Here is a 13,086-nt window from a genome sequence, read left to right on the forward strand (position 1 = left end):
GTGTGGTGTTATTTTTTAAAATGTTGACATTTTTGAGTTAGTAATTCATAAAATACAAAGGTTCCATCTCACAAAACATAATGGAATGTAAAAACGTTGACGCTCAATATCTCTGAACTACCTTAAACGGAGATAGAACCTTATAATTCTAAGCTCACGGTTTGTTAAAGACCTTGTATGATTATGAACATTGTTCAGTGAACATATGTATGGTCCAGTTCTGTAGAATGTGTAGAAGTCATTAAAAGCCTACCGTATGTCTATATTTTTTATGCAATCGTGTTTTTTTTGTTTCGTTTTTGAATCAATAGGAGTGAATATTTAAGTTCATTAACTGCACATGTTGTTTCAGTGTTAGGGCGGTGTCTACTTCATTTAATTTAAGTGCCGAAATGGCAAACATTTTTGAGAATTTGTTAGCCTCTACTGTAAATAGCATAGCATGTGTTTGAGTGTATTGGGGGTTTGGCACTACACAATAGAAAAGTCATAGCTGCCTACAGAGTGAAACAGATGTTATATCTAACTTAGGAGATAGTCTTTGCATGTTCTTTGAATGAGGACAAACCACAAAGAATGTCAGGAAAACAAAATGGTGTTTCATAACCAAACCCACAATACCAAAACAACGGGTAAAGATGTCTACTCTCTCTACTACTCTCTTAGGTTTAAAAAGCACTATCTCTAATGTTGCATGCAAGTACGATAGCCTGCTAGATGTGTTGGATGTTTTGTTCTCGTAAAACAAAACAAAAGAAGTAAAAAACAACAACATAATCAACAGCAAACATGTTTGAGTTAATTAGGTGCTACAGGAGGAAACCTTGAGCGGCAGTACATTTATTTTACGGTCATGACAGAAGCCTCCCACTGAGCCTCCCACTAAAGCATATAGAGTGTATTCTTGGCAAATTAATGATGTGTTAATGCCAGTGGGCCCCCTCCCCCAGTGATAAGGCTCCAAACAACCATGCTATGATTCAAACAACCATGCTATGATTCAAACAGAAAGGCTCCAGTTTCTCAAGGGGATTTTAAAAATATATATAATTAGTGACCTTTTCTCATGGTAGCTAAGGCATTCTTATTTAAAGTACAGTCCCAATGTTCACGTATATAGTATAAACATTGATATGATTTTATGGGGGGGGGGGTTTTGTTCTCTGATGTAACCATTGTTTTAAGCTCATCAGTAGTCCAGAGTGGGGGGGGGCTGTGGTTAGGTCAATCGCTAGACAGTTTATCAACTGATAATATTGACCTGTTGGGTTGGGTGTTGTAAATCTGGGTTCAACATTCAGAAACCTGCTGAAATACATTGTCCATGTATCCGTATCATTTCAGTATTGTTTCTGAATTTTACATTAGAAGAGTACTGTTTTTCCAGACTCCATTTCATGGTATGTGTGGTAACCGTGTTGATGTTTGGGTGATAGAGACCAATGTTATTCCAAGGCAAAGACATCTTGCCAACATCTCGGAGCCCCCATATGTTCTGAAATGTGACCCTCACTTCTCGCGAAAACAGAAGTTAGTTTCAGCAGCTGTGGAAAAGATGGGACGACCCCCGTCCCAACACCCTGTTTCATATCCTCTCTTAAAAAATGTTTCTCTGTTCAAAGGTTGGACTTGGTAGTACTGGAAGCAACCAAGAGGTACTCTTTTGCAAGCCATGGTGAACATGAACCGCATATCTACAACATAACACCACAATAATATTCACTTACAGATCTGTAGATATGAGCAGATCAATCAAATTAATGTTGGATTGTCTTATCCGTCTCAGAGGTAAAGTGTGATTCTTCTTTCCTAGAACATTGATATAAAAAGCCATGACTGTGACGTGGATGGGAGCGGATCAGCCCATGCTGTACGTCTGAGACCTTGTTGGACAGAGTTTGTCAGTAATGCCCTGTGTATCTCGTGCGCGGTGGCACGGTGGCACGCTCACATTGTGCATGACGACTCGGACGGAGCCTGGCACCTCTCCCAGTCCCATGCATCTTAATAGTTGTGACATCATTCGGGGCAGCAGGCTTCTCTCCCTCTCTCTCCCCGCCTGGCCCCCTCCACTAATACAGCGTTAAGGATCCATTCGGGGAAACTAAAACACAATTTTGTTCTCAGGGGTTGAGTGCTGTGAAGTTATCGATTGCTCTCGTTTTTTTTTCTCGTTTTTTTTTCTCTTCTCACATCTGTACTCATATCATGAGTGCCCTAAAGTAATAAGAGCGAGCCCCACACGTTCGATGACAGCCTTTCCAATTGAACATAACGACTTAAAAGTTTAGAATTAATCGATCGAATGTGAGAGGGGATTCCCGTCTGTGTAATAGAGGACAGCATTAGGATGTGACAGACCACAGGTGTATAGAAACATTGGACAGTCTACTTCACGGCTAATGCAATCAGAAGACACTAATGAATTGTGTCGCCGTCATCCCCTTCTGCAGGGTAAGAGCATGCGGTGTGAAGGAGGTAATGCAGGTAGTGTAATCAGCTAAGGTCAGCGGGTGGACAAGGCTAGCTTCTACTGCTTAATCCCTGCATGGCCGAATAGACAAATGAGATTGTCTCACAGGCACCTTTCAAGCGCCTTACCTTAATGAATCGTTTTACTATTTAACATTTCTTGATTGGCCCTACTTAAGCTGCCAGTATACTGCGTTCAGGATTTTCCGTTAAGTAAATTGTCTACTGGTAATTGGGTGTAGGCAGCTCTTCCATTTGAGCTTCCATTTTGAACGATCCCAATTCTAACTCGGTTCTGTTTGGCTACTCCATTCGAATCCGTCCGAAATTGTTTGTCTTCAACCCTTTTTTTTGGCGGGGGGGGGGGTTGGGGGGGGGGAGTTTAATTGCATCCTTGACAAATTAAAAACAAAATGTGTACAAAAGAGGGAAAATCAGGTCCTCCAATGGCCTCCCCTTCTGTGCTGGGCCCAGTGGGGGGGAGATGAGGATTTGAGCCGCTGGTGTGATGGGATACCCCGTCTGGAGCAGCACCACGTCGCCCATTCTCACCGGCCCCACCGCCATTGTTCCCCCCGCTCCACTGAGAGGCGCCTTTGATTCTGTTGGAGAGGGACCTTATTAGTCAAACACCCTCCTACACGGGAACTCATTCATGACTCTTAATGAGGGGGGAATCTGGACCAGTTAATAAGGTAGCCTTCCCTTTTTAGTGCCTTGTGAGTGGGAGAATGGAGCAGATGGAGGGGGGGGGGAAACTGAGGTTTTTGAGGTGAGAATACCCACAGAGCGCGGCCTGAAAAGAATCAAACGAGGTAGGGCGGGGCACCAGCTTTCACTGGCATGTAAAAAAAAAACGCCCCCCTCGTATCTACGGACCGAAAGCATTATCAAGAACCCGATCCATATTCACACTCCTTGTCTTTTCTGTCCCAACTGAGAATGGAGTGTCAATTGCCCCCCAAACCCCACTACCGTTTCTGTGACTTAAGTCCTTGGGAAGCTGACAGCACCAGCACAGAGACACACAGAGACCCTACTGGTCCCTGCCTCGGCCCTCCCCCCTCAGCCCTCCCCCTCAGTGGATATTGATTTGAAGGAAAGTCCCTCAGAGATAAGGGCTTCAGGCCACTGTGCCACCCAGTGTCTAATTACAGGGCATGCCCGAAGAGAAAGCTAAGCCCCTGGCATTTGCAGCTCGACGTAATTGCTTCTGGCATAACTTGCCTTGCCAAATGTTTGGTACATTTCTTCAGCGAAAAAAGGAAAGAACAAAAAGCTCTTTAAGTGTCGGGTTGGAGGGGGAAGAGAAAGAGAGGTGGGGGGGCGGGGGAAGTGGGGGGTAAAATGTGATTACCACATATAAAAATGTTGGACTATCCAGCGCATACACCTCCCCTCTCCACATGTATGATTTCAGCCGTGTTTTGAAAGCCACCGCATTCCCGTGGGATCAGATTACTATCACAGCCATGTCTTAGTAAGAGGAGAGCCCACTCAAGGGGTTTTTCATCATCCATTTCCTTCCCTGTGTACAGATATAAGCAGCACACACCAGAATAATGTATAGAGCCTTGTATTTCTATGGTGCTAATGCAAGCACAAGCCTGAACTGGCATTTCCTGTGTTGGTTTCGAAAAAATGGAAAGCTTTCTGTAAGCAACATCAACTATACTTACATTAAGGTTAAAAAACAAGTATTTCTTTGCTAGAACAAATGCGCAATGACATTTCTTCATGTCAACTTTGGACGTGATTCTTTTGTTTGTGATCCTATTGAATAGGTCCCATTTTGAGATATCGTTGTAGGTGTGTGTGTGATATATATCAATTACAATATTCTCCTCATGAATGAACAATCACACTGTACATTAATTCGGAGTGGCTGTAATTATGTTTTATGTTCCGTTTACCCTGTTTCCTGTCTCTCATCACAGCCACGTCCAACGGGACCCTGGAGGGGCTGGAGAACCGCGAGGGGGGGGTCTGCAACACGCTCTCCATGAAGATCGTCATGAAAGTGGGGCAGGGTGAGTCGTCAGTGTCTCTCAGCGAGGGTCGACACACACACACACACACACACACACACACACACACACAAAAAGCTGTAAAATGCCCTCACAATAGAGGCAGGCAGGATGGATGAGTGATAATGGATGCTTTGTATGGGGATGAGATGGAAGAGGAGCATTTCATGAGCTATTGTTCATAAAGACAGACACCCCGGGCGTGGGCTTTTTTTTACTGTAGATACCCCACTCCGCCTCTCACAGTGTGTGGAGAGTCGCCCAGTGACTTCATCTCTCGTAAAAAACCAGGGCCTCAGACTTCTTCACCGGGCTTTGAGAGAGGGGGGGGGGGAAGATAAAAAAGAAAAATAACTCCCGAGCAAGTACAGACAGAGACGCACCGAGGGCAACTTCCTCACACATACCAATAACTCTTGTAGACTTGAGAAAATGAAAGTGGCTGTGGAAATATTCAGGGCATTCCGGGGAGCGTGTTAAAGTACCTGTTGTTGTCATTTTTGAAGTTGATCTAAGATGATTGAGATAGCGTCGCTGCCAAGAGCCCAGGTATCTCCCACACTCTCACTGAACCACGTTTGCAACATCAGTCTCTCTCTCGCACTGACAAACTGAAATAAGTGTTAACATTGTTATCCAAATGAGCCAGCAGCCTTTCCGAGTGCTCCTTAACAGAATGTCAATGCGTCGAGATAAGTGGGTCAAGGGTTCCCAGGCTGTCTAATCTGGCATGGCATTCCCTGAGTGGCTTTTATAAATAAGACCGTGCAACATGTATACGCATTTGTCTCAATAAATTACTGAGCTGACAGTGGATTACAAGGCCCACGCGAAATCCATTTCAGCAGAAATCAATGTGATGAAAGAATAGAGACATATAGCAGCATGCACGATCGGTCGTGTGGAACAGATGAGGCCGCCGAAAAAAAAAAAGAAGAAGAAGAAAAACGTGAGGCCTCTATATAGATACCATCACTCATCACGTGCACTCTTGCTCTGCTTAACCTCTCTCTCTCGCTCGTAGACCGGCCTACTGACACGGGTCTCGAAAGAGACCTCTGCTTGGCCTGGTGGAGTGTCAGGATTGGTCTAACTCTCTTCATCAAGGTCCACACATCCAAAACAAACACCCCCCCCCCCCCCCAAAAAAAGGGAAGGACCGGCGATACGATTCTCATGGCAGGGATAGGGCTTAGACATGGGATTATTTTGATAGCTGACTTGAGATAATAATGATCTTAGTTGGACGGACATTCCTTTTGTCTGTCTCAAGACTCGTTAGGGTTATGGTTAAGCTGTGTTCAATATACAGGGTGGGGACTAAGATAGGAGCTAGGAAACAGTAAAAAGATTAGATTAGCATAATAAACAATTGTCTCACGTGCAGGCAGTTGCAGTTGGAATGCAAAGGGTTATTTCTTTAGGATTTGGAGCAATGGCTAGACGACCTTAAGGTCATAGTACGTTCAGTTGCGTGTTTGCCTAAGGATCGGTTCGTATTCTCAGCTAGTTGCCTGCTCTGTTGCTACTAATCATGTGGTCACAGTACATTTAGTTGCGTGTTTGTCTAAGGTCTCAATGCTTTTATTATATTGACACATCCAATGCAAAGTCCACAACAACTTGAAATAATACAACACAATCTTTAACAACAGCTTTTCCGGTAAAAGACATGTATGTATAACATAACATATTGATTTGGGGATTGTTTTGAGAATACTAACAAAAGTCTTTTTATTTTTTATTTTTTACAAACATGTAAATGATGTGGGGAGTATGATAAGACCAAACTGGATATACAGTATAATACACTATGTAACAATGTGCTGATGCAGGTCTTAAAACACAGCCACTTTTCTATGACTGCACTCTATTCCTGTATTGATTTGTGTGTTTACGTATGCATTTCTCAGAGCACTATTCACCCATAAAATAAGATAGCAGTGCTCGGTATGTGCTGGATCAATTTAAAGTGTCTGATGCCTTTGATGACCTCGCCTCTATCTGTAGTCACACTCTATATGCCAAGCGTGAGTAAAATTAATCGGCTGTTAAAATGCATCTGAATTGAGTTGAGTTTGAGCAAGTTGTATGTTGATACAGTATGGGTGTGATTGGAATGTCTTTTCAAAACAATCTGTCAAATTAAAATGTTGTGAAATTGGGGGATTTGGGGGTACGAAGATTCTTCAGTGGTTGGTTGTTGACAGCCCCTTGGTGTGCTGCGCGTTCGTGACAAAACCACCACAAAAAGGTCTGTTCCCCATTATCAATCTGACAAACTTGAATTATGTTACACATTGTCGCAATGACTTGAGAAATTAGCCCTTTAGATGTGGGTATCAGCTGTTAAATAAACACCCTTTTGTAAACATCCAGTCAGAGCTTCATGTAAAGGCGTACAGGGCGATTTTCAAACAGGCCGAAGGAAATACACAAGCGTAATATAAGGTTTGATCCTGACATGTGCTCTTGGCCAATTTAAAAAGTGACGATACGGTGCGTGAACACGTCTTCGCTCCACTTGCACCTGGCTCGCAGAGGGGGTTGTCGTATTCACAAAATATGCTCATATGATATTCACACCTCATGCTTCAATTTTCAAAAAGACGTAGGCACACCCCAGGAGAAGCGGCACTAGGGTGTGAGGTGGTACGCCTTGTTTGTTGTAAAATGGCAATTTCAATTTCAATTGGCAGACAAAGACGCTACCCATAAAATATAATATTAGATGTATATATGTATATACAGAGGCACAGTGTGGGTGCAGGAGAATGTGCATGTACATCAGCTTTGAAGTTTCTTGGAAAATCACCCTGATAATGTTCCGATCATACTGTAAACCCTAAAAAGGGTCAGCAGCCATAGAACAATTATGACAGCTATCTTCTAATTGTCCTTTACATTTGAGTGATAGTAAAGTAACAATCAAGTTCTCTGAGGAAAGGCAGTATAACATACAGTGCTGCTTGAAAGTATGTGAACCCCTTGTGCTATTATTTTAAGAAAAATGTTTTACCATGAAATCTTTATTTAATCAGAACCAGTCTTTTTTATCTGACATAACAGGTTCATATTTACCAATTCCATATGTTGGTTTAGAGGGAATCATGTGTGTAGTAGAAACACTAAATGATTAAGAAATAAGTGCAGGTGCAAAAATAAGTGAACCCCAACATCCATTGGTTAAATCATTACCATTAGGTAAGTAGAATCCGGTGGGTAAATAATTGGGTACCAAATGAACCAGTGAAACCACCAAATGAACTAAGGAGCGATCTTTAGGAAAGAGTTCAGGTGGGACTGATAAATAGAGATAAGAAACCTGGTCAGTGTTGTGTTATCCATACAGGTTAATGCAAAACTCACCATACATAGAGGAAAGGTGATCTCAGAGGACATTAGGAAGAAGTTATCGAGAGCACATCAGTCTGTCATTCTCTGGACAGATGAGTCCAAAATGTACCTTTTTGGTCACAATCAAATCCACTATGTTTGGCGAAAACCCAACACTGCCTACCACCAAAAGAACCTTATCCCAACAGTCAAGCATGGTGTTGGGAATGTCATGATCTGGGGGTGCTTTTCCTCCTCTGGACCTGGCCGACTCCACATCATTAAGGGAACCATGGATTTGTAGGTATACCAGGAGATTTTTGAACAGAGCTTCAAGCCAACTTCAAGCCATCAGTCAAGGAGCTTTAACTTTAGCTCCTTTAGCTGGGCTGAAAATGGGTCTTTCAACAAGACAACGACCCAAAGCATACAAACAAATCTACCAAAGAATGGCTTAGGATAAAGAAGATTTGTGTTTTGGATTGGCCAAGTCAAATTCTGACCTAAATCTAATTGAGATTCTGTGGCAGGACCTGAATCAGGCAGTTCATGCCAGACACCCCTCAAAGCTCACTCAATTGGCTCACTTCTGTAAGGAGGAGGCAAAAATGTCTCAAAACGATATGTCAGAGACTGATTAGTGACTATACGAGACACTTACTCCCAAGTTATCGCTGCTAATGGAGGTGCCACAAGCTACTGACTGAAGAGGTTCACTTATTTTTGCACCTGCAGGAATTTCTCTTTAATTGAGTTTTTCTACTATACGCATGGTTCCCTCTAAAACAACATATGGAATTGGTAAATAAAAACCTGTTATGTCAGATAAAAAAGACTGGTTCTGATTAAATAAAGATTTCATGGTAAAAAAAAATATAATCTTTAATTGCACAAGGGGTTCACATGCTTTCAAGTAGCACTGTATGTACACTTCAATGATTTGCCAATTAGATGGCATCGCCTTTAATGCCAGTATACTCAGTCTTATACCCTTAGACCTCTACAAGGCACGCAGGGAACCATAAAAAGGTACCTTATTTTTTTATTATTGCTTAATTTGGCAAAGTATAGCAGAGATTGTCAGTGAGCATTGCGTTGGTTCAGGCAGGGGACTCTAGGTTGCAGCTGTCTGTCAGGTGACAGGACAGCTAGTTATGCAAAAACATGAAATGTCCAAAGGGACAGGGGCTTAGTAACCAAATGAATGCTCCTCCACGGCATTCAACAGTGTGAATATTGCACTGGCTATGAAAGTTGTTGTAGTTATCCCAGCCACCACCCCCAGCCTCCACCCACCACCCCCAGCTTCCACCCACCATCCCCAGCCTCCACCCACCACCCCCAGCCTCGACATTTTCTATTCATTGGTTGTAATAATAACATCATTGGCTACATTGGCTACATTGACTACATTGATGAAATTGGGGCCAAAGTAATTTAGTTTTGAAAGCCCCCACTCCAAACCCCCCATTTTAAAATGATATAACGATATTAAAGATATTAAAGGATTATCAGCATTTACAATATTCACATTGGAATCCACGGACTAACTATATTCCCTTTCATTGTCAACATTTCAGACCCAAACAACCCAGTTGTTCCGGACCCAGTGATAACAGAGAAGCCATACCAGGAGAAAGAAACAACGACCACAAGCCCAGCTAAGAAGGAGAGGGGTGGCGCCGTGGAGCCAGGCAACACAGGTGAGGATACCCAAGACTACTTCCCTGGGCTCTACTCTCACTCATCACTGATGTTCAAGATTTGACTGTAACCTTCAATGCCAAAATGCTATGCTTTTGTAACCTGAAACCAATGTTTCTGCAATTCACACACACAAACACACACACACACCCACCCACCCACACACACACACAAACAGTCACACGTGCCTGCGTGCACGCGCGCACACACATACACAGACACAACATGGTTTGGTTTGGTTCGTGAAAGTTTAAATGTTATTTTATTATGCTGAGTAGTAATGTGGATAGACATGGTACTCAAGTGTGGTAATGAAGAATTCAAACCATGGCTACTCAGCTTAGATGTTAAGATTATCAGAGACTATAAACCCAGTCAGCAGAGTTTTTCAGACCGTTAGATATAGCCATTTGTATTTATTTTGCTTGGGTTTCAGTCACCAGAACTGTGTTTTATTTTTGTCGGGGGAGTTTATACAGGTTTAGAAGTTAATTTGGGCCCTAGAGATCTTGGATCTGCTACAGGACAAAATAAAATCAGATGTTCTGAGAAAGAAAAAAACGGCCTTCCCTTCTCATCCTGGAACGCTGCCAAAGTCTCCCACAGTGGGTTTTTCTGTCAATGCAAAGATTTGGCAGTCCTTTTTTCTTGATGTGTGTTGCTTTGAACTTTTTGCGTTTCTCCCGTATTCCTTTAAGTTTTTATGAAGGGAACGAACGCTCTTCCATAACAACCTGTTGGGTCTGACTTCCCCACATCTCTCATACCTTGGGTGAAGAGGAATGTAATAAAGGTTCACAGTTTATCATGCCTGTCTGCACAACTCCGCAGCTGAACGTTGGCCAGCCAATCAGGACGGCAGACAAAATATGCATGGGATTATGGTCAGAGCTGCCAGCAGAAACCAAAATGATATGTTTCAACTTACAAATACTTCAACGTCGAAACATTTGGAGGATACTTTTGGGAGGGCTTATCCCCCTGCTTAAGTGAAAAGATACTGTGAGCTACCCCTGCACAATGGCTGCTCTTTGTTTTGCAGAAGCTTTGCTATGCCTTGACACAGGAGCGTAGATACCATCTGTATCTGCTCAATGTAGCAGAGAAATGCTTTTATCTAGGGAAACTGCTTCCCTCTGCCAATCATTGAGTCTATATGAAGATAAAATGGTGTGTTGCCTCTGTAATACAAAGAGGTAATACCTCTTTTTAATTTGTATGCACTTTTTTTTTTTTTTTTTACTGAGCCATTAAGCTCTTTGGACGCCTAAAGAGTCTCAGTGTGAGGAAAACACATTATAAATAACACGTACAGTCACTCATGCTCAGCATCTAAATTAAAGTGTGTTAGATGGCCAGAATAGATGTCTATAAATTATTCAGGACATTCTGAAGTGTTGGCATGGGAATACAGTATTGTAGGTGCAAATCAGAAAATGAATGCAGCCACAGTAATTTAAATAATTTGAGCGTTTTAACATCATACAGACGATCTCGAAGAAAACCAGAATACAATGTAACAATAACATTCTCTCACTCATTATTAAATAGCAGGTGGTCTTGACTTCATTCATGTAGGTGGAACAAACGGGTCTTTGCTGTATCCAACTTCTTTTTTTTTTTTTTTTTTTTTTACAAATACAGTATATAAACCGAAAACCAAAAACAGGCAGAGACGGGCGAAGCCTCATCATGGCTTTCAACACACACATTTGGCTTTCTGATCTCAAGGAAGATCTGCTGCTTTCCCAGCTGTCAACTTTGAAATGGGATTTTCATCTCCTCTCCTCCTTTTTTCCCCCCTCAGGGTCGTCTTACACTGCGAAATGAAACAAATAAAAGCTTGGCGCAATTCTGGAGAGTCAAATGTGGGGCAGGGAACAAGTGGGGGGGGACTGTGGGGCTCACAGCACTGGTCAGGGGAGGCTGGTGGAGGCAGAAATCGGAGGACACACTCATTGTAATGTGTGGAATAGAAGGTGGAATGGTGTTAAACATGGGTTGGACAGTGTTCGTCATTCCATTCTATGCAGTACAATGAGCCTGTCCTCCGATTTCTGCCTCCACAGACAGGGATGCAGGCGAGTATATACATAGGGAGGAAGGGTTAGGGAGGGAACTTCAGGACCACACAGGAAATAGGCATGCCACTCTAATTGGGCTCAGTCCTCATCGTCTATGTCTAATGAGAGACTGGTGTTTTCTTTTCCCTTGCAGCGGGTAACATACGTTTATACAGTTTCTCTTCCTTAACCCTCCTTGTGGAGTTTTAACATATGGCTAAACATACACATAATCCTCCCCTCTCTCCTCTCTCTCTCTCAGGATGCATGCCAAGAAGAAATGAGCTATCATGTGTAGAAAACCGACACCCCCACATGTTCACAAATGCCACACAGTCAGGAAGCCCCTAGCGACTCAGTCAATTCAGGGGGAAAAATATAGAAAGCCTCGTTTTCTCTTCATCGGGACTCCCCCATTCGCAGGGTTTTCTCATCCACAGTATCATGAGAAAATAGGAATTTATTTGCCGGATCAGCAACAGTGGCAGCTTTGTCTGACAGGCTGCCAAATAGACCTTGCGTTCTTTCTCTCTACTCTACTAACATATTCTTTTTTCTCCCCCCCCGCTACAGACACCATGAACCAGCAAAACAACTCCAACAACTCGGCAGAGGGCATCTTCAGTTCTAAACCGGCACTTTTTGCCGCCATCGGAGCAGGATGTGTCATCTTCCTCCTCATCATCATCATCCTCATCGTCCTCCTGATTAAACTACGGAAGAGGAACCGGAAGCACACCCAGCAGAGGACGACAGCTCTGTCACGCAGCACACTGGCCAGCGGGGCCAAATGTTCTGGCAATGCTGGCTCGGAACCCAGTGACATCATCATCCCGCTACGGACTACAGAAAACAACTACTGTCCCCATTACGAGAAGGTGAGCGGGGACTACGGCCATCCCGTCTATATCGTTCAGGAGATGCCGCCACAGAGCCCAGCCAACATTTACTACAAGGTCTGAGGTAGATACCTCGTCTCTCTCTAGGCTGCGTGGGTTCATAGAGAAGAATTCTATGGCCGACCTTTTTACTACCTTGTCCGTTCTGATGTGGAAAGACACTTGTGATGTTCGAAAATAGTGACCCAATAACAGAAATGAGAGGGGAAAAAAAAGGCTGTCATGGACACAGTAGTTGAAACATTTTGGATGTTTCTCGATAGGCCAAAGGCAGGTTTGGGGGAGGGGGGGTGGGGCGGGGGGGGGGGGTGGTTGTATTGTCTTTTCTTCCTGCTTCGTGCTAGAAATATAAAATCATCTGAGTTTTGCTATTCTGTGTCAGAAAGGAGGTTGGTAAGACGGTCAAGCCTATGGAGCAGAGCAGCCTCTGACCATGGAGACAAACAGGGTAGTAACAGTAGTAAACCACAGAGGACCCTGCAGTAGGGCTGTCACTCACGGGGCTTCCATGGTTTGCTCCCAAACAGAACAAAAGACAGTGTGACGACAGCATAACACACTCCCCTTTCACAAGAATGTGTTGTT

General features: G+C 43.3%; 1 protein-coding gene across 1 annotated transcript in view; it reads left to right on the top strand.

Annotated features, from left to right (window-relative positions):
- The window catches only part of efnb1 (ephrin-B1), a gene marked incomplete at both ends in the record, with an annotated part of 47,385 nt that extends 34,821 nt beyond the window's left edge, over nt 1-12,564 (top strand). Inside the window, 3 exons of the mRNA XM_080527977.1 lie at nt 4,410-4,502; nt 9,416-9,538; nt 12,176-12,564. Of these exons, the coding sequence (XP_080384103.1) occupies nt 4,410-4,502; nt 9,416-9,538; nt 12,176-12,564 (605 nt within the window). The remainder of the gene's footprint in view (nt 1-4,409; nt 4,503-9,415; nt 9,539-12,175) is intronic.
- Between the last annotated feature and the right edge of the window lie 522 nt (nt 12,565-13,086).

Source organism: Nansenia antarctica (genome assembly GCF_963989245.1).
Source record: "Nansenia antarctica genome assembly, chromosome: 4".
NCBI lineage: Eukaryota > Metazoa > Chordata > Actinopteri > Argentiniformes > Microstomatidae > Nansenia > Nansenia antarctica.